The sequence below is a fragment of the Hypanus sabinus genome, chromosome 1 (genome assembly GCF_030144855.1).
Source record: "Hypanus sabinus isolate sHypSab1 chromosome 1, sHypSab1.hap1, whole genome shotgun sequence".
Taxonomy (NCBI): domain Eukaryota; kingdom Metazoa; phylum Chordata; class Chondrichthyes; order Myliobatiformes; family Dasyatidae; genus Hypanus; species Hypanus sabinus.
The window spans coordinates 90820482-90841856 of record NC_082706.1 but is presented as its reverse complement, the minus strand read 5'-3'; the positions used below and the strand labels follow the sequence as shown (position 1 = coordinate 90841856).

General features: G+C 46.3%; 1 protein-coding gene across 4 annotated transcripts in view; it reads left to right on the top strand.

The window, feature by feature from the left end:
• Positions 1–2945: 2945 nt before the first annotated feature.
• Positions 2946–21375, top strand: part of LOC132395379 (zinc finger protein 706) — a 38165-nt gene continuing 19735 nt past the window's right edge. Inside the window, exons 1-2 of one of the 4 annotated variants that reach the window (XM_059971903.1) lie at positions 2964–3089; positions 3449–3474. Coding sequence is in view for 1 of the 4 variants with exons in the window: in XM_059971886.1 (XP_059827869.1) it covers positions 12041–12044 (4 nt within the window). In the remaining 3 variants the exon portion in view is untranslated. Of the gene's footprint in view, positions 3090–3448; positions 3485–12025; positions 12045–21375 lie in introns of those variants that run through there. The other 3 variants (XM_059971894.1, XM_059971907.1, XM_059971886.1) reach the window with 3 other exon arrangements.

The window sequence follows — 21375 nt, the reverse complement described above, 5'->3', positions numbered from 1 at the left end:
TGCTAGTTGGCTGGCATAGGTTTTCAGAGTCTTACTAGGTACTCCATCAGGACCTTCCGCCTTGCGAGGGTTCACTCACTTTAAAGAGTCTAACATCAGCCTCTGAGACACAGGGTCATGAGGCACAGCAGGGATCTTCACAGCTGTAGATGTGTTCTCCCTTTCAAAACGTGCATGGAAGGTGTTGAGTTCATCTGGTAGTGAAGCATCGCTGCCATTCATGCTAATGGGTTTCGCTTTGTAGGACGTAATGTCTTGCAGACCCTGCCAGAGATGCTATACATCCGATGTCACCTCCAATCTCATTCAAAATTGTCTCTTCACCCTTGAATCAGCCCTCCGCAAATCATACCTGGTTTTCTGGTAAAGGCCTGGGTTGCCAGACTTGAATGTCACAGATCTAGCCTTCAGCAGATGACGTACCCCCGGTTCATCTAAGGTTTTTGGTTTGGGAATGTACAGTGAGTCTTTCTGGGCACACACTGATCCACAGATTTCAATGAAGTCGGCAACAACTGCAGCATACTCATCCAGGTTCTAAGATGAATCCCTGAATACAGTCCAGTCCACTGATTCAAAGCAGTCCTGTAGGCACTCCTGTGCTTCTTTTGTCTATACCTTCTTGTTCCTGACTGCTGGTGCTGCAATTTTCAGTCTCTGCCTAGGCGATCAGATTTCCCAAAGTGAGGGCATGGAATAGGCATTTGTGATGGTGGTGTAGCAATGGCCAGTGTATCATTTCCTCTGGTATTGCAAGTGATCTGTTGATTTTTTCAGACTGGCCTGGTTAAAATCTCCCAAAACAATGGTGAAGGCATTAGGGTGTGCTGTTTCATGTATGTTGATCCCATTGCTCAGATCATCTAAAGCCTGCTTGACATTGACCTGAGGTGGAATGTAAACTGCTACCAAAATGACCCCAGACAACTCTGATGCTTACACACCTATTCATGGTTGCATCTATCGGGCCCAGGACAGATCCTCCAAAATGTTGATGACCAGGAACTTGAAGCTGCTCACTCTTTCCACTGGAGACCCTTCAATGAGAACTTCAATCTATCAAAGCCATTTATGTTTCCTCTTAAATAATACACCCATAACGTGTTTGACCCAGGAATTCAGTGCCCACTAATGGCAGGACTCCAGTTCAAAGTAAGTTTATTGTCACCACATGGTACTCTGAGATTGATTTTCTTGCAGGCATTCACAGTAGAAGAAAGAAATAGAATTCATGAAGAACTATACACAAAGACTGACAAACAACCAATGTGCAAAAGGAGACAAACAGGAAACGCAAAAATAGATACTTAAATAAATAAATATATATATATATATATACATACATACATACATAAATAGCACTAAAAAGCCAGAGGGTGGTGAATTTGTTGCCACGTGCAGCTGTGGAGGCCAGGTCATTAGGTGTATTAAAGGCAGAGATTGATAGGTTCCTGATTGGACATGGGATCAAAGGTTACAGGGAGAAGGCCTGGAAATGGGGTTGAGGAGGAGAAAAAAAAAGGATCAGCCATGATCAAGTGGCAGAGCAGACTCGATGGGCCAAATGGCCTAATTCTGCTCCTACGTCTTATGGTCTAAAATGAGTTGTAGAATCATTGAAAGTGAATCCATAGGTTGAGTGAAATTATTCATGCTGGTTCAGGAGCCTGATGGCTGAAGGGTAATAACTGTTCCTGAACCAGGTGGTGTGTCATCTAAGCCTTCTGAACCTCCTTCTCTTGATAGTGGATGCTACTTTCTTGTAGCAGTGCTCCTTGTAGAGGTGTTCAATGGTAGGGTGGTCTTTGCCTGCAATGGACTGCACTTTATTCAAGGTTCTAGAGACTGTTGTGCATGAAAATCCCAGGAGATCAGCAGTTTCTGAGAGATTCAAACCACCCTGTCTGGCACCAACAATCAAAGTCATTGAGATCACATTCCTTCTCCGTTCTGTGTTTGGTCTGAACAACAACTGAACCTCTTGTCCATGCTTTTAGGCATGCCCTTGATCAGATACAATCCATGATCATCTCATCCACACTGCAACCACGTCAACCCATATGTGGCTCATTTGGCAAACATGAACTGAAATGCAAACGCAAACGGGAAAACACACAACCTTCTATTCCTCATGCTCGTTTTAAACTTAGGGGAGGTCAGTTTCACAATCCCTTTAAACTGTTTCATTAGAAACAAGTGAGGGATAAGAGTTAAAAAAAAATACCATGTAAATCTTTTTAGAAGTGGAAGCAAAGTATGTTGAGTTGGAATAACTTTTAATAACCCAACTTATTAATTTGGGATAAATGCAAGTATGCTGTTATAGTATAACCTCCAAAAATCTTGAAAAACATTAAATTTATTTTTAAAATAAGAAATTGAAGCAGACATGAATGTATCCAATATATGCACCTGAGCCTATTCAACGATTACTGTATCGTTATACTTGCTGCTACAGCAATGATTAAAATACATTGATAAGAATTCAAAACATGTTGTACTCGCCACCCACCTCCAACCCCCGCCCACATAAAAGGCACAGGTCGGCAACACTGACTCATCCCTCCATGTCGACGTTAAAAGTGCGTTTCACAAGAGCTAATAGAGAGGCGGATTTGGACTTTGTGTGTTGTAAAAGGCAGGTTTTGTACTTATATGGGAGCTGATACAAGTGATAAGACCATATAATGTTTTGCCATTTTGATTGCATAATAACGACTCCTCGAAAAGTTACAAATCCAAACTCCTCAGGAATCAAACTGAATTGTATCAACTCCTATTACCGCACTTACATTATATATTTTCCTCTTTTTTTCCCCCGTCTCGTCCCACCACCCAAAGCGATGTCTGAAAATAGTGGGCCGAACTCGCATGACGCAATCGGAGAAGGAGGCGATTGGTGCGTGTGAGTGAAGCGGGCTCCGCGAGCTCTGCTTTTACGGGAAGGCGCCGCGGGCGGTCACGTGCAGGGGAGGGGGCGTGGCTAGCCATTGTCTCCGCTCCGGCCGGCAGCCTGGGATATCCGCTTGCCTCCCCGCCGAGCGGGGCTCTTGTGTTCGTGAGCTCGCTGGAGCCAGCTGTCTTGTTTGGTGAGTTGATGCCTCGAAGAGCGAGTCCTTTATGCTTGCCTAATTTCATTAAGAAGCATGAATGGAAGGGGGTGTGGAGGGCTATGGTTCGATGGGACTAGGCACGGACTAGATGGGCCGAAGTGTCTGTTTGAGTGCAGTGGTGATCTATGACTCCAAACTTCAGTGAGAAAGTGGCCTTTGTATCTGATCTGATTTCGATAACGTCATTCACCTCAACTCTGAACTGATTCCATAACATATGGACTCACTTTCAAGAACTCGATAACTCGTGTTCTCGGTGTTACTGTATTTATTTGCACATTGACAACCAATCTTTGTAGAGTTTTTAATAAGTTCTATTGTTTACTTTCATGTAGATGTCTGCAAGAAAACGACTCTCAAGGTAGTATATGGTAAAGTTTGATAAATTTACGCTGACTTTGGAGGGGGGTGCTAGGAAGGTGCAAAGTGTGAATCCACACTGTGGGATTTTCACCAGGTTTGGCTAAATGGCTCTCAGCCCAGTACGTCGGCTGGTCACTTCTCTCCATGGATGTTGCCTGACCTACTGAGTTACTCCAGTGTTTTTCCGTGTTGTTCCCGCCTGTAATGGGGCTGATTTAACTATGATTATTTATATTGTTGCCGCACAAGCAGGGGGAATTTCGGACTGTGTTGCCCTTTCTGTGACGAGCTTCCACTGTGACTGGTATTTTGTAAATGACGCACCCCCGGTAATTACTTTTCTGATAGATTGAACTTTTCCGGCAATTGTCCCCGGACTTGGTTTTCATTTCAGTTTGTAAGAATGTAACGGTCAGCAACTTCATTTGCGGTTCTGTATGACATAAAAGGAAATATCAGCGTGTTTCAAACCTTATACGCATCGGTTGTAGTGCTAAACATCTTGAACTTTAAATGTATCTGATTCGGTGTATGTAAGACGATGCCATGGTATGATGGTAGAAATAAATACTCTGTGGCGACCCATTTCCTGGCACATCCGAACCGGCTCACAATTAGATAGCCTACGGGGGTTTGCGAGCACAGAGCTTTGGAGCCTCTGCGCCACGGGGGGGGGGGGCAGGTTGAGGGAGGCTTAAAAGTGAGGCTGAAGATTTCGAATAAAGTTTTTTCCTTCGACTGCAGTTACCGACTCCGTGTCGTAATTTTAGCGCTGCGTGTAGCACACCGCTACAACTCCATCTGCTTCACCGACATCCTTCGGGGTAGTGAAGTAATCTCATCAGTTCTAGCCAGCACGTGGTTAGAAAGCTCTTCCTCACACTGAAATTCCCAAAGAATGGTTTACATTAAAAGTTGCCCTTTTACAACGTTGGGTACGGGTATTGGCTGAAAAATGAGACTTTAATATTCCATCTATCTAAATGCATTTAAAAGACAACCATTAAAAGTCTCTGAGATCTATCTGTATTTTTTTCGAAGTTCAAGGTACCCATATGTCACCATATGCTACCTTGAGATCAATTTTCTTGCCAGCATTCATAGTAGAATAGAGAAATACAGTAGAATCAATGAAAAACTACACACAAAGACTGAAATTACCAATGTACAAAGAAGACAAACTGCAAATACAAAAATAGATAATACTGAGAGGATGGATTATAGAGTCCATAGGTTTTGGAATCATAGTCCAGGTGAGTGAAGTTATCCATACTGGTTCATGAGCCAGATGTTCGAAGGGGAATAACTGTTCCTGTTCTGGGTGGTGTGGGATGGAAGGCTCCTGGGCCTCCTTCCCACTGGTACACAGTTACCAGTAGAAGAGAGCATGGTGTGGATGGTCTTCTTGTGACAGCAGTCTTTATAGATTTGCAAAGAATATTTATTTGGAATGTGATGCAGAAATGAAGCACTATATAATTGTTTTCTCAATAACTAGCTTAAATTTGCAGATGCCTCTTGTCTGATGGAAATTAATTCTTGTACCTCTGTGACAGTATTGGAATAAACTTCCACATGCATTTCTCTTTTCGAACAGAGTCAGAAAGTACAAACTTTGTAGTTTGTTTTGCCTATAAAAAGTAAGGCACAAATGGGGCTGTTTTTGTAATGTTACTGCAACTACCCAGTGCTCTGTAACATTTGCACTCACTTTTGCACTCCATATCAGTCCACTTCATCACCTAACTGGAGAAGTGAAACTGATGAAGAGTTCCCATCAGTCATGTGTAGCTTCTATCAGTCACACACTATCTTGGGCATGCAAATAACTTGACACCAGTAATTTTACACTCTGCTTCCAACAAGTAATGGAATAGTTTTTGTTTACCAGATGCATAAGAAATGTATCAATAGACAGTAGGTGCAGGAGTCAGCCATTCAGCCCTTCTAGCTAGCACCGCCATTCACTGTGATCATGGCTGATCATACACAATCAGTACCCCATTCCTGCCCTCTCCCCATATCCCTTGACCCCGCTATCTATAAGAGCTCTAGCTAACTCTCTCTAGAAAGCATCCAGAGACTTGGCCTCCACTGCCTCCTGGGGCAGAGCATTCCACATATCCACCACTCTCTGGGTGAAAAAGTTTTTCCGCTTCTCTGTTCTAAATGGCCTACCCCTTATTCTTAAACTGTGGCGTCCAGCTCTGGACTCGCCCATCTGCGGGATCATGCTTCCTGCCTCCAGCGTGTCCAATCCCTTAATAATATATGTTTCAATCAGATCCCCTCTCATCCTTCTAAATTCCAGTGGAGACAAGCCCAGTCGCTCCAATCTTTCAACATATGACAGTCCTGCCATTCCGGGAATTAACCTTGTGAACCTACGCTGCACTCCCTCAATAGTAAGAATGTCCTTCCTCAAATATGGAGTCTAAAACTGCACACAATACTCCAGGTAGGGTCTCACCAGGGCCCTGTACAGCTGCAGAAGGACCTCTTTACTCCTATACTCAATTCTTCATGTTGTAAAGGCCAGCATGCCATTAGCTTTCTTCACTGCCTGCTCTACCTGCATGCTGGCTTTCATTGATTGATGTACAAGAACACCTAGATCTCATTGTACTTCCCCTTTTCCTAACTTGACTCCATTTAGATAGTAATCTGCCTTCCTGTTCTTGCCACCAAAGTGGATAACCTTACATTTATCCACATTAAACTGCATCTGCCATACATTTGCCCACTCACCCAACCTGTCCAAGTCACCCTGCATTCTCATAACATCCTCCTGACATTTCACACCGCCACCCAGCCTTGTGTCAGCTTTGTATCATTCTAATTCATCACCCTTAATCAGCTTTGTTCATATATTTGTGCAACTAATTTTTTTCCAAATTTAATCATGATGAGATATTTATTTTTGAACATGATAACAAAGTGGTTAGCACAACGCTTTATAGTACAGGCAACGCAGGTTCAGTTCCTGCCGCTGCCTGCAATGAGTTTGTATGTTCACCCTGTGATGGCGTGGGTTTCCTCCGGGAGCTGTGGTTTCTTCCAACTGTCCAAAGGCGTACTGTTTGGTACATTAATTGTTCGTTGTAAATTGTCCTGGAATTAGGCTAAGGTTAAATCCAAGGATTGCTTGAAAGGCCAAAATGGTTTATTCCACATTATATCTCAATAAATAAAATAATTGCATTAATTTCATTTCAAGAAATCCCCAAATTAGTTTGCACCAACGAATTGTCTTTTGAATTACATCATGAGACTGTAACATATAGGAGCAGAACCAGGCCATTTGGCCCATCAAGTCTGCTCTTCCATTCACCACCATTGTAATGTAAAAAATGTGTCAACTGTAGCGGTGTGCTACAAGCAGCGCTAAAATTACGACACGGAGTCGGTAACTGCAGTCGAAGGAAAAACTTTATTCGAAAACTTCAGCCTCACTTTTAAGCCTCTGTCAACCGGCCCCCCATGGCGAAGAGGCTCCAAAGCTCTGTGCTCGCAAACCCCCGTAGGCTATCTAATTGTGAGTCGGTTCGCATACGCTAGGAAATGAGCCGCCACATAACCCCCCCCCAGAACCGGCGATACACCCCCCAATGTCCACAGCCTGGGCCAGAACCTGCTTGGGAGGTCGGCCTCTGCGCCGAGGCGCCGGAAACTCGGCCGGTTGCGCCAGGTCCACATGGGCCGGCTTGAGGCGGTCCACCGTGAAAACCTCCTCCTTCCCCCCCACGTCCAGCACGAACGTGGACCCGTTGTTCCGGAGCACCGTAAACGGCCCCTCGTATGGCCGCTGCAGCGGTGGCCGATGCCCGCCCCTTCGTACAAACACAAACTTACAGTTCCGTAGGTCTTTGGGTACGCAGGTCGGGTGCCGCCCATGCTGTGAAGTGGGTATGGGGGCCAGGTTACCGAGCTTCTCGCGAAGTCTGCCCAGGACTGCAGCGGGTTCTTCCTCTTGCCCCCTCGGGGCTGGTAGGAACTCCCCGGGGACGGCCAGGGGCGCGCCGTATACCAACTCGGCCGACGAGGCGTGCAGGTCGTCCTTGGGCGCTGTGCGGATGCCGAGAAGGACCCAGGGAAGCTCGTCCGCCCAGTTGGCTCCTCGCAGGCGGGCCATGAGGGCCGACTTCAGGTGACGGTGGAAACGCTCCACTAGCCCGTTCGACTGTGGGTGGTAGGCAGTGGTGTGGTGCAGCTGAGTCCCCAAAAGGCTGGCCATAGCTGACCACAGGCTGGAGGTGAACTGGGCGCCTCTGTCGGAGGTAATGTGGGCTGGTACACCAAAGCGGGATATCCAGGTGGCGATCAGGGCCTGGGCACAAGATTCGGAGGTGGTGTCGGTGAGCGGGACCGCCTCTGGCCATCTTGTGAACCGGTCCACGACAGTCAGGAGGTAACACGCTCCGCGTGACACTGGCAGGGGGCCCACGATATCCACATGAATGTGGTCGAAACGCCGGTGGGCGGGATGGAACTGCTGCGGTGGGGCTTTGGTGTGCCGCTGAACCTTGGCCGTCTGGCAGTGCATGCACGTCCTGGCCCATTCACTGACCTGTTTGCGGAGTCCGTGCCAAACGAACCTGCTGGAAACCATCCGGACAGTTGTCCGGATGGAGGGATGCGCCAAGTTATGAATGGAGTCGAAAACACGTCGCCGCCAGGCTGCGGGGACGACCGGACGGGGCTGGCTGGTGTCGACGTCACAGAGTAGGGTCCTCTCACCTGGGCCCACGGGGAGGTCCTGGAGCTGCAAACCAGAGACTGCAGTCCTGTAACTCGGAATCTCCTCATCTACCTGCTGTGCCACTGCCAGTGCCTCAAAGTCTACCCCTTGGGAAAGGGCATGAACGGTAGGGCGAGAGAGCGCATCCGCCACGACATTGTCCTTACCCGAGACGTGCCGGACATCCGTTGTGTATTCAGAGATGTAGGACAGGTGGCGTTGCTGGCGGGATGACCAGGGGTCGGATGCTTTCGTAAACGCAAAGGTAAGCGGTTTGTGGTCCGTGAACACGGTGAAGGGCCGACCTTCTAGGAAGTACCTGAAATGCCGGATTGCCAGGTAGAGCGCCAACAGTTCCCGGTCAAAAGCACTGTACTTGAGCTCGGGTGGCCGCAGGTGTTTGCTGAAAAACGCCAGGGGTTGCCAGCGACCTGCGATGAGCTGCTCCAGCACCCCACCGACTGCCGTGTTTGATGCGTCCACTGTGAGGGCGGTAGGGGTGTCCATTCTGGGATGTACTAGCATTGCGGCGTCAGCCAAAGCTTCCTTCGTTTGAACGAAAGCGGCGGCGGACTCCTCGTCCCAGGAAATGTCCTTGCTCGGACCCGACATCAGGGCGAACAGGGGGCGCATGATCCGGGCAGCTGAAGGGAGGAAGCGGCGGTAGAAATTGACCATACCTACGAATTCCTGAAGGCCTTTGATCGTGGTGGGTCGGGGGAAGTGGCGGACCGCATCTACCTTAGTGGGCAGAGGGGTTGCCCCGTCTTTAGTAATCCTGTGGCCCAGGAAGTCAATGGTATCAAGTCCGAACTGGCATTTGGCAGGGTTGATTGTAAGACCGTACTCACTCAGTCGGGCGCAGAGTTGACGGAGGTGGGACAGATGCTCCTGACGACTGCCGCTGGCTATGAGGATGTCATCCAAATAGATGAACGCGAAGTCCAGGTCCCGTCCCACCGCGTCCATTAACCGCTGGAACGTCTGTGCGGCATTCTTCAGGCCGAACGGCATGCGGAGGAACTCGAAGAGGCCAAACGGGGTGATGAGAGCCGTCTTGGGGACGTCGTCAGGATGCATCGGGATTTGATGGTACCCTCGGACAAGGTCGACCTTGGAGAAGATCCGGGCGCCGTGCAGGTTTGCCGCAAAGTCCTGAATGTGCGGCACAGGGTAGCAGTCCGGTGTGGTAGCCTCGTTCAGCCTGCGGTAGTCGTCGCACGGTCTCCAGCCCCCCGTCGCTTTGGGCACCATGTGCAGGGGGGAAGCCCAGGGGCTGTCGGACCGCCGGATGATCCCCAATTCCTCCATTCTCTGGAACTCCTCCTTCGCCAGTCGGAGCTTGTCCGGGGGAAGCCGCCGAGCACGGGCATGGAGGGGTGGTCCCTGTGTCGGGATGTGGTGCTGTACGCCGTGCCTGGGCATGGCTGCTGTGAACTGCGGTGCCAGAACCGATGGGAACTCCGCCAGGACCCTGGTGAAGTCGTTGTCGGACAGCGTGATGGAGCCGAGGTGAGGGGCTGGCAACTGGGCCGCGCCCAGGGAGAACGTCTGAAAGGTCTCGGCGTGTACCAGTCTCTTCCTGGGCAGGTCAACCAGCAGGCTGTGAGCTCGCAAAAAATCCGCACCCAGAAGCGGTTGGGCTACGGCGGCCAGTGTGAAGTCCCACGTGAACTGGCTGGGGCCGAACAGTAGCTGCACCTGACGGGTGCCATAGGTCCTTACTGTGCTGCCATTCACGGCCCTCAGGGGGGGACCCGGTGCCCTGCTGCGGGTGTCGTAACTTGTCGGAGGTAAAACGCTGATCTCAGCCCCAGTATCGACCAAAAACCGGCGTCCCGACCTTCTATCCCACACATACAGGAGGCTATCCCGATGGCCAGCCGCCGTAGCCATCAGCGGCGGCTGGCCCTGGCGTTTCCCGGGAACTTGCAGGGCGGGCGGCAACGGCGGGCTTCTGCGCCCCACCGCTGGTGGTAGAAGCACCAGTGTTCATTGGGCCGGGGTTTGGCGGGCTCTGCGGCCGGGCCTGGACTGGTTTGCTGCCGGGAGCGTGGCTGGGAGATCTGTGCGATGGACGCCCCGCTCACCTTTTTGGCGTTCCACAGCAAGTCCGCCCGGGCTGCCACCTTCCGGGGGTCACTGAAATCCGCGTCGGACAGCAGCAGGCGTATGTCCTCGGGCAGCTGCTCCAGGAATGCCTGCTCAAACATGAGGCCTGTGTGTCCCTCGGCCAGAGACAACATCTCGTTCATTAAAGCCGATGGAGGTCTGTCTCCCAAGCCATCCAGGTGCAGTAAACGGGCAGCCCGCTCGCGCCGTGAGAGTCCGAAAGTCCTGAGGAGCAGGGCTTTGAATTCCGTGTACTTGCCGTCTGCCGGGGGCGACTGTACGAACTCCGCGACCTGGGCAGCTGTGTCCTGGTCGAGGGAGCCCACCACGTAGTAGTAGCGGGTGTCTTCTGAGGTGATCCGGCGAACGTGGAATTGGGCTTCGGCTTGCTGGAACCATAGGTCTGGGCGCTGTGTCCAGAAACCCGGCAGTTTCAACGAAACCGCATGAACAGAGGCGGCGTCGGTCATTTCTGGTCCAAAAATCGTTTGGACCGTCGGGGTCACCAATTGTAGCGGTGTGCTACAAGCAGCGCTAAAATTACGACACGGAGTCGGTAACTGCAGTCGAAGGAAAAACTTTATTCGAAAACTTCAGCCTCACTTTTAAGCCTCTGTCAACCGGCCCCCCATGGCGAAGAGGCTCCAAAGCTCTGTGCTCGCAAACCCCCGTAGGCTATCTAATTGTGAGTCGGTTCGCATACGCTAGGAAATGAGCCGCCACACAACCATGTTTGCAAGCAAGTCCGTGTTCAGTAATGTAATTATGATCTGCTTTTGTACATTGAGTGAGGGATATATTGGCTAGTATACACAAAGATTTTCTTTGAAGTTGTCTAGGATTCTGACCTTACAGTTGAGAACTTGGTTTAATGTATGCACATTGGTTGTTACTCTTATGTATGGTTTTTCATAAATTCTGTTGTATTTCTTTTCCTGTAAATGCCAGTAAGACAACAAATGTCAGGGTAGTATGTATGTGCTTGGATAATACATTTACTTTGGCTTTGAAATGCCTCGGCAGTCACTGATGCCTTGTACATCTGCTGAACTTCTGCCATGAAACTGTAGGATAGCAGGAGAAAGGCATCCCAGCGTAGTCGTTGTCCTGGTGGTTACCTTTGTGTTGTAGGTGCATCAGGTCTGGAACTTAAGTACACAGCCACCAACTGCCATTGTCTCTGCCCCCCTTTGGTGCACCATATCCCAGTCAGTTGGATGTTGCTGCACTCCATATCCTTCATGCAGGAAGTTCTTTTAGTAAAGCATCTTGAACCACTGGTTCTATCATACAGTGGTGAGTGGAGAATGCCCTGCAGTCACTGTAGGACAAACACACAATAGATATTGTGGGTGGTTCCCTGCAAAGATCATCCAAATGATCTGGGAGAATGTCTCATTGCCCGAATTTGCCATCAAGCACAAGACCTTGTGAAATGCCGAGAAGAGGGGCCCTTACTGCTAGATCCTTCCTGCACAGACAAAATCTCACCCCCATTGCATGCTGCCTTCTTGAAGGATAAAATGTTCACCCATCTCTTTGCAGACTATTTGGGAAAAGGGAGCTGGAGAAGCATGCAAAGTGCCTTGTGATTTATCAAACGGCAGAAGACGCTCTGATCTTCACCCAGTGAAACAACGACACAGACGTTAAGTGCAACTGAAATTTCATCAATGCGGTTAAGGAATACCGCTGCCTGGCACATTCCAGATGCATGAGTACGTGCTTACGGATGTTCTGAAGGGAAGGACTGCAGTCTTTGGGTCCTTCTGTTCCTGGACTTTGAGGGACTAATTCCAGGATAGAATCTCCTCAAACTCTTGAAGTTAATATATCATCTCAGGAGGCCACATGAGCTCCTTAGCGCTTCAACCTATCACTTCCCAGCTTCTCGCATCATTCCCCTTTCCTCACCCACCCACGCATCTTCCCCCTCACTAGGTCTCACCTAATACTTCCCAGCTTGCAGTCATTCTTTCCACCTCTGTCTTATTCTGCCTTTTATCCCCTTCCTTTCCAATCTGGATGAAGGGTCTTCCTCTCCATCACTGCTGCCTGATTTGCTGTGTTCCTCCAGGATTTTGTGTGTGTGTTGCAAAATTTTATGTTTGAAATTTGTATAAACTATTTTGAATAAGTGTGAAGAAGATATTCCCACAATCAGTGGTTAAGTATCACTAGTCTCATGTATTTTCTTTTATCTGCCTTACTGAGGTGCCACATTCTGGATTAGCAATGGACAATAGACAGTAGGCCATTCGGCCCTTCTAGCCAGCACCGCCATTCACTGTGATCATGGCTGATCATACACAATCAGTACCCTGTTCCTGCCCTCTCCCCATATCCCTTGACCCCACTATCTATAAGAGCTCTATTTAACTCTCTCTTGAATGCATCCAGAGACTTGGCCTCCATTTTAATAGTTACATCCTCAAAAAACTCCAGAAGGTTAGTCAAGCATGATTTTCCCTTCATAAATCCATGCTGACTCGGACTGATCCTTCTACTGCTATCCAAATGTGTCGTAATTTCCTCTTTTATAATTGACTCCAGCATCTTTCCCACCACTGACGTCAGGCTAACCAGTCTATAATTCCCTGTTTTCGCTCTCCCTCCTTTCTTGAAAAGTGGGACAACATTAGCCACCCTCCAATCAGCAGGAACTGTTCCTGAATCTATAGAACATTGGAAAATGATTACCAATGCGTCCACGATTTCTAGAGCCATCTCTTTAAGTATCCTGGGATGCAGACCATCAGGTCCCAGGGACTTATTAGCCTTCAGACTCAACAGTCTATCCAACACCGTTTCTTGCCTAGTATAAATTTCCTTCAGTTCATCCTTTACCCTAGTTCCTTTGGCCACTATTAGATCTGGGAGATTGTTTGTGTCTTCCCTAGTGAAGACAGATCCAAAGTACCTGTTCAACTCGTCTGCCATTTCCTTGTTCCCCATAATAAATTCACCCTTTTCTGTCTTCAATGGCCCAATTTTGGTCCTAACTTTTTTTTTGCTATTCACATACCTAAAGAAGCTTTTACTATCCTCCTTTATATTCTTGGCTAGTTTACCTTTGTACCTCATTTTTTCTTGGTGTATTGCCTTTTTTGTTATCTTCTGTTGCTTTAAAAGCTTCCCAGTCCTCCGGTTTCCCACTCATCTTTGCTATGTTATACTTCTCCTGTATTTTTATACTGTCCTTTACTTCCCTCATCAGCCATGGCCGCCCCTTATTCCCCTTAGGATCTTTCTTCCTCTTTGGAATGAACCGATCCTGCACCTTCTGTATTATTACCAGAAATACCTACCATTGTTGTTCCACTGTCTTCCCTGCTAGGTATTGTTCCATTGAACTTTGGCCAGCTCCTCCCTCATAGCTCCATAGTTCCCTTTGTTCAACTATAATACTGATACATCTGATTTTCCTTTCTCCTTCTCAAATTGTAGGTTACTATCATATTATGGTCACTATCTCCTAATGGTTCCTTTACCTCGATGTCCCTGATCAAATCCGGTTCATTGCACAACACTAAATCTAGAATTGCCTTCTCCCTGGTAGGCTCCAGTACAAGCTGTTCTAAGAATCCATCTCGGAGGCACTCCACAAACTCCCTTTCTTGGGATCTATTACCATTCTGATTCTCCCAGTCTACCTGCATGTTGAAATCCCCCATGACAACTGTATCATTACCTTTGCGACATGCCAATTTTAACTCTTCATTCAACTTACACCCTACATCCAGACTGCTGTTTGGGGGCCTGTAGATAACTCCCATTAGGGTCTTTCTACCCTTAGAATTTCTCAGTTCTATCCATACTGACTCCACATCCCCTGATTCTATGTCCCCCCTCGCAAGGGACTGAATATCATTCCTCACCAACAGAGCCACCCCACCCCCTCTGCCAGTCAGTCTGTCCTTTCGATAAGATGTATATTCTTGAATATTCATTTCCCAGGCCCTGTCCGCTTGAAGCCATGTCTGTGTTATTCCCACAACATCGTACTTGCCAATTTCCAACTGAGCCTCAAGCTCATCTACTTTATTCCTTTTACTTCGTGCATTCATATATAATACTTTTAATTCGTTACTCCCCTCTCATATCAATTCCTATTTCACTTGGCCATACTGTATGATCTCTTCTTGAGCTTTCTACTTCATTGATTCTGTTGTCCTTTTTAACTTTTCTTATTTTCACTTTCCCTTTAACTCCATCCTTATATTTCCAGTTCGTCCATTCCCCCACCCACTACTTAGTTTAAACACATCTGTGTTGCAGTGGCAAACCTGTCTGCCAGAATGCTGGTCCCCCCGCCTATTAAGGTGCAACCCGTCCCTTATGTAGAATTCATCCCTACCTTGCTTCCTGCACCAGTTCCTCAGCCACACATTCAGATCCATTATCTCCCTGTTCCTGCCCTCTCCAGCATAAGGAACTGGAAGCAAACCAGAGATGACCACCCTGGAAATCCTGCTTTTCAGCCTTTTTCCAAGTTCTCTGAAGTCCTGCTGCAAAATGTCCTTCCTCCTCTTCCCGATGTCATTTCTGCCGACATGCACTACCACTTCCGGCTGTTCACCTTCACCCTTGAGGATTCCCTGCAATCGGTCTGTGATGTCCTGGATCCAAGCACCAGGGAGGCAACACACCATCCTTAAATCTCGCCTGTTGCCTGTTGGCAGTCTCTACCCCATATGGAACACATGAAGACTGTGTAAATTTGCCACCTCTTTATCTGGGTGGCTTATCCGCCAGCTGATTTTTCACCTTCTCCGAGCCTCTTCTGATGTCTTGAACAGTGGTCATTGAATGGACTTGCTTTCCATGAGTATCTGTTTTCCATCTTGTCTTCGGCCTAGTAATAGAAGATTGGGCATTGAGCCCCTTGTAATCTGGTGGCCAGTTTATTGTACAGAATGAATGTGGGAACACTCTTTCATCACAGATGAACATAGCTGCAAATGTGAAGATATGTTGATTGGCATGGCTGTTCCAAGATCTCTGTCAGTTACCTTCTCCTACAAGGAGATGCCAAACTAGATTTAAGCCTTTTCGCCTGTCTAGCTCTTGCCACTGCAGAACATTCTGGCTTTTTCATGGTCTACATGTTGCTGTTGGTTTAATCAGCTTGAGTGCAATTGTATTTTTGCAAGATGCATGATGATTTCAGCAGCAAATGACAGGTTGCTGGTTGGTGTGGAGCCTACTATCCTCCAGAAGCTAATCTGTTTGATGTTATGGCAGTGTCCAGGATCGTTCTATATTTGTTACAGGCATAACAGGCCCGAAACGTCAACATTGCTTCTTCCTATAGATGCTGCCTGGCCTGCTGCGTTCCACCAGCATTTTGTATGAATATACACTCAGTAGCTGTTTTATTAGATGCACCTGTACAATTGCTGATTAATGTAAATACCTAATCCTCCAAACACTTGTGCAAGCAAATATCAAGAAGTTCAGCTGTTTAGACCAAACATCAGAATGGGGCGATGTGTGATCTAAGTGACTGACTGTGGAATGATTGTTAGTGCCAGACAGGATGATTTGAGTTTCTTAGGAACTGCTGGTCTCCTGGGATTTTCACACAAGTCTCTAGAGTTTACAGAGAATAGTGTGGAAAAAATACCCAGTGAACAGCAGCTCAGTAGGCAAAAAGCACCTTTTAGCCAGAGAGGTTAGAATCAAATGGCCAGACTGATTCAAGCTGACAGTAGCTTTGTAACCACACATTACAATAGTGGTGTGCAGAAGATTTTTTGAAGTGGATGGGCTACAGTAGCAGAAAGCCATGAACATGCACGCAGTAGCCACTTTGTTACAGGAGGTACCTATTAAAGTGGCAGCTGAGTGTATTTCACCAGTCTCTACCTTGATGGCCCTCTACATGCCTCTATCGCTAAAGATGGTGGAGGATTGAATAGCTAATAGGATGTCATAGGAGCTTGCTATCCTCAACAACTGCAGGGCACAACAGTTGACTGCAAGACGGGCCTGAGCTTTTACAGGTGGCACAGTGGCGACCCAGTTAATACAATGCTTTACAGCTCCCAGCTGTAAGGTATGGTTGAATTCCAGCTGTTGTCTTTAAGGAGTTTGTACATTCTCCCTGTGGCCACGTAGGTTTCCTCCCACATTCCAAAGTTGTGGACATGTGTTGGCATCGGAAGCGCGGCAGATTCCTCATGGATTTGATTTGACGCAGTCGAAACATTTCACTATGTTTTGATGTACGTGTGACAAGTAAAACTAATCTTTATCGATTTAATCTTTACAATGTTAAGTTATTACTGCGAAATAGATGATCCATCTTGGTTTTCTCTTGAGATTCCCATCATTGCTGAAAGAGCTTGGAGAACAAAATAAATCAGAGACACTTGATAGAGCTCTGTTACAAAGAATTTGGAAAATCTGGAGCTAATGAGCATCAATAGGAAAATGTTCCATGGGTTGGAGTTGTACTTTTTTGTTGATTAGTGGTAACATTTGTTACCACTAATACATGTACTGCAATACCAGTTGGTTATCAGTGTTTTGATACACAGAAGTATAATTGGTTTGATTACACAGTTGCAGTCTTGTCAAGGTCAGTGTTTAGGACTTGCTCTAGTTGCATGACCTTGTGTTAGAATAATTATTCAACGTGAGATTCTGCTAGAAATCTAAAGCAACACACACCAAATGCTGGGGGATCTCAGCACATCAGGCAGTATCTTTGCAGAGAAATACAGGTTTCCCCTGCTATCCTAAGGTAGAGCGTTCCTATGAAACCGTTCGTAAGTCAAAATGGCGTAAAGCAAAGAAGCAATTACCATTAATTTATATGGGAACAATTTTTGAGTGTTCCCAGACCCAAAAAATCATACCAAATAGCACTTAAAACCTAAAATAACACTAACATATAGTAAAAGCAGGAATGATATAAATACACAACTGTATAAAGTAGAAATAATACAGTGCAGTTTCACTTACCAGAATCGGGAAGGTTGAGCCAAAACCGATTTGTAGAAGAAAATAGGCACGTACACACATGCGCACACACCTGCCCGTGCAGTGCTTCACAGTCATGGTAGTCTTTCTCGGGTTAGGCACAAGCTTAAAGCAGGCGTCTTTTATCGTAAAAGCGAAAATCCTCTTTCAGTTAGCAAAAACAGGTACTAATGTAAGTCTTTCGTAAAAGCGAAGCTGCGTAAAGTGAACATTTGGAAAGCGGGGGACACCTGTAGTTGATGTTTCAGGCCAAGACCCTGCAACAGGATAATGTATAACATCTTTTAAACTAATAGGAAATAAAACCTGAAGAGCTGTTTTTAAATTCCTAATCAAAAGAGTTTAAAACATTAATCAAAATTCCTAATCAAAGGTGCGACAGGCGAACTGAAATCCATGCTGGTTTGAGGGCTGTCCCTACAGGCCAGCTCTCCCTTCTGGGCTGCTCTCTAGTGTACGCTCTGTGGAAGACGAGCTGGATTGCCTTCATATCGGACTGATCCAGCACAAGATGAGTGACCGTGGTGTGCTTGTTCTTGCAGAAACATAGCTCCAGGACAACATCCCATCCACCACCAAACTTCAGGTCATGCCACACAAGGACTTGTCCTGGTACGATTTTGTGACTGTATGTGCTATCAGAACTACATGTGCTGTGTGTGACTGTCTGTACTGTGTTTTGCACCTTGGGCCTGGAGGAATGGTGTTTCATTTAGCTCTGTACATGTGTGTGGTTGAATGACAATGAAACCAGAACCTGAATTGGAAGAGCATTAAAGATTGGATCATCTGCATTTTGACAGTCTGTCTTTACTGTTGTTGGTGCATCTGCTGTTTCAATGTCTAGAAGTTACTTTATAGACATTTACTTAGTAAATCTGGAGCCAATGAGCATCAATAGGAAAACGTTCCATTGGTTAGAGTTGCACCTTGCCAAAGAAAATGTTGATCAGAGGTTAGTCCTCTCAGGGACCTGCTTCCTCAAGGTCAGAGTGAATGTTTGTGCAATCAGCAATATTTGCAACAGCTGTGTAAATGAAGCAGTCCATGACCTAAACATTCAAAGTAAATTTATTATCAAATATATACGTCACTATATATTACCCTGAGATTCACTTTTTTTGCAGGCATACACAGAACAGAAATGCAATAGAATTTTTGTAAAACCTACACCAAAATTGACAACCAATGTGCAAATGAAGACAAACTGTGTAAATATAAATTGTACTAAGAATGAGTTCTAGAGTCCTTGAACGTCAGTCCATGGGTTGTAGACTCAGTTCAGTGGAGATGAGTGACATTATCCATGCTGGCTACAGAGAGGAGGTGAAAGAGCTTGTGGCTTGCTGTCAGGCAAATAACCTTTTCCTCAAGATCAACAAGAAAGGGAGATGGTTAGCAACATCAGGAGAACTCGCACCTTCTTTACATCAGTGGCACAGCAGTGGAAACTGCAAGCAGTTTCAAACTCCTGGGAATGCACATCTCACACAACCTCTCAAGGTCCCAGAAAACATCTGACACAATCAAGAAAGCTCATCAACACCTCTACTTTCTGAGCGCTGAAGAGAGCTGGACCATGTACCTATACACTCATGTCATTCTACAGATGCACAGTAGAGAGCATCCTAACATGCTGCATCACTGCATGGTATGGAAACTGCACTGCAGTGGACAAGAAAGCTCCACAATGGGATAGTCAAAACTGCCCAGGACAGCACTGGCACCAGCCTTCCTGTTATCTATGGCACATATACAAAAAGATGCCAAAGAAAGACCAGTAACATCACAAAAGATCCTACGACCACTCATCCCACTCATGCAATGCTTGTCCCTCTCCCATTAGGGAGGAGGCATGTAGAATCCACGTCAGGTCCACCAGACTCAAAATCAGTTACTTTCTCCAAGCAGCAAGACTGATCAGCACCTCCACCCACTAACCCACCCATCCACAACCCCTACCAGCACCACCAAAACTTTATAAATTCCTGTCAAGTCACCTTATGTACAGACTCCCCTCTGCTTAGCATCACTTTATGGACATACAATCAATCTATGTTTATAAGCATCTTATGTATTTACATTTTTTTTATTAGTGTTCTTTATCTTATTGTGTTTTTTGTGCTGCATTGGATTCTGAGTAACAATTATTTTGTTCACCTTTACACTTTATGTACTGGAAATGACATTTAAAAAAGTCTTGGTTCAGGAGGCTGATGGTGGAAGAGTAATAACTGTAACCGAACCTGGCGGTGTGATACCCGGGGTCCAGGAGCCGCCTTCCCTACGGAAGCTGCAAAAAGAGAGCAAGGCTTGGATGGTGGGGGTCCTTGATCAATACTGTTTTCTTGTGGCAGCGCACCTCGTAGATTTGAGCTAGACCAGGCATGGGCAAACTACGGCCCGCGGGCCATATGCGGCCCGTTAAGCTTTTTAATCCAGCCCGCAGAACTTGATGAAATTATATTAATAAACCTTGTTAACGTTTTTTCCCCGCAATTCTGGCATTTTCCCAACAGATGACGCACTCTATATACATTTGTGGGGACCCATTTCCTGGCACATCCGAACCGGCTCACAATTAGCCAGCGTTCCGGCTAAGGGAGGTAGCCTGCGGGGATTTGCGAGCACAGAGCTTTGGAGCCTCTGCGCAGGGGGGCAGGTTGAGGGAGGCTTAAAGTGAGGCTGGGGATTTCGAATAAAGTTTTTTTTCTTCGACTGCAGTTACCGACTCTGTGTCGTAATTTTAGCGCTGCATGTAGCACACCGCTACACATTGACCTTTGTTGAGGTGCAGCGTATTACTCCACATTTGCGCTTTACTCTTTGTTTGGCTCGACCTATTTGTGTGAACAGGCGTTCAGCGTCATGAACATCAACAAAGCCAGCCACAGATCCAAGTTAACTGACCAACACCTCAGATCCATCCTGAGAATCGCCACAACAAAACTAAATCCAGACTTTGATGCGCTGGCTAAAAAGGGAGACCAACAACACTGTTCCCACTGAAATTAAAAATAAGTTTCTTTGTTGTGTTATGTAAAAAAATGCATTTGAAAATATTTTTTTCAATAAGCCTTACATGTTACATGTCATTTCTGTTAAGTGATGGACATGAGTAGTGCGCAGGTGCACGTACGTTCTCAAAAAAAATGCGCTCCAGATCAAATAACGCGCTCCGCATACTAGCGCGCTGTCACTGTTCTGTCCTTGTGCTGGTCGTTGTTGAGTTTTGGCACAGGGGACAATTGAATAAGAAGGAGCAGGGCAAGTAGACCTGCATCTCCTACTGTTTTTGAAATAAAGACAGTCAGGAGGAGAGTGATGATGATAATATCTTGAAGGATAACAGAATTTTCAGTGCTTTAAAATAATAACTTACTATTAAAAAAAGCTGTATTTTATTCATTTAATTTTCAGTGTTTTAAAAGTCATTTCAATAAATAGCTAAATACCATGGGACTTCAAAGACAGATATTTTGTTGTAATGCATTTGTTCATTTTCAATTGAAATTAAAGCACATGTTTTCTACATATCCCATGATATTTTATTTTCTCTTATGAGGTGTATTACCAAAACACTCCGTCCATCTGCTCCTGGTCTGGCCCCCCTGTCAAATCTCAGAACCCTTTGTGGCCCTCAAGTCAAAAAGTTTGCCCACCCCTGAGCTAGACAAACATTCAGGGACCAGTGTCTAGTCTGCTACTTGCCTTAACGAACTTGATTCAACTGTACTTGTACCATTTTCTGTAAAAGATTTTATCAAGAACACAGACTTGCAATAGTATAGGTCAATTAAATTTAGCTTAATTTCTATAACAATTACTCCAGTATGTCTTTGGATGTGAGCCTCTTCTTACTTTTAAGGGTATTGCTTCTGGGTTGTATTTCACTTTTCTGAACCTCACCTTTTGTTCAAGTGTGAATTGGTTAATGAGGTTAAAATTTACTGCTTCTATTTGACAGGCAGTTTTCTGCCCACATATAATGAATGGGTGGAAAAACCCCAAGGAATGGAATGCAGATACAAACAAAAAGCACTTTTCTACAGAAGTTGCAGG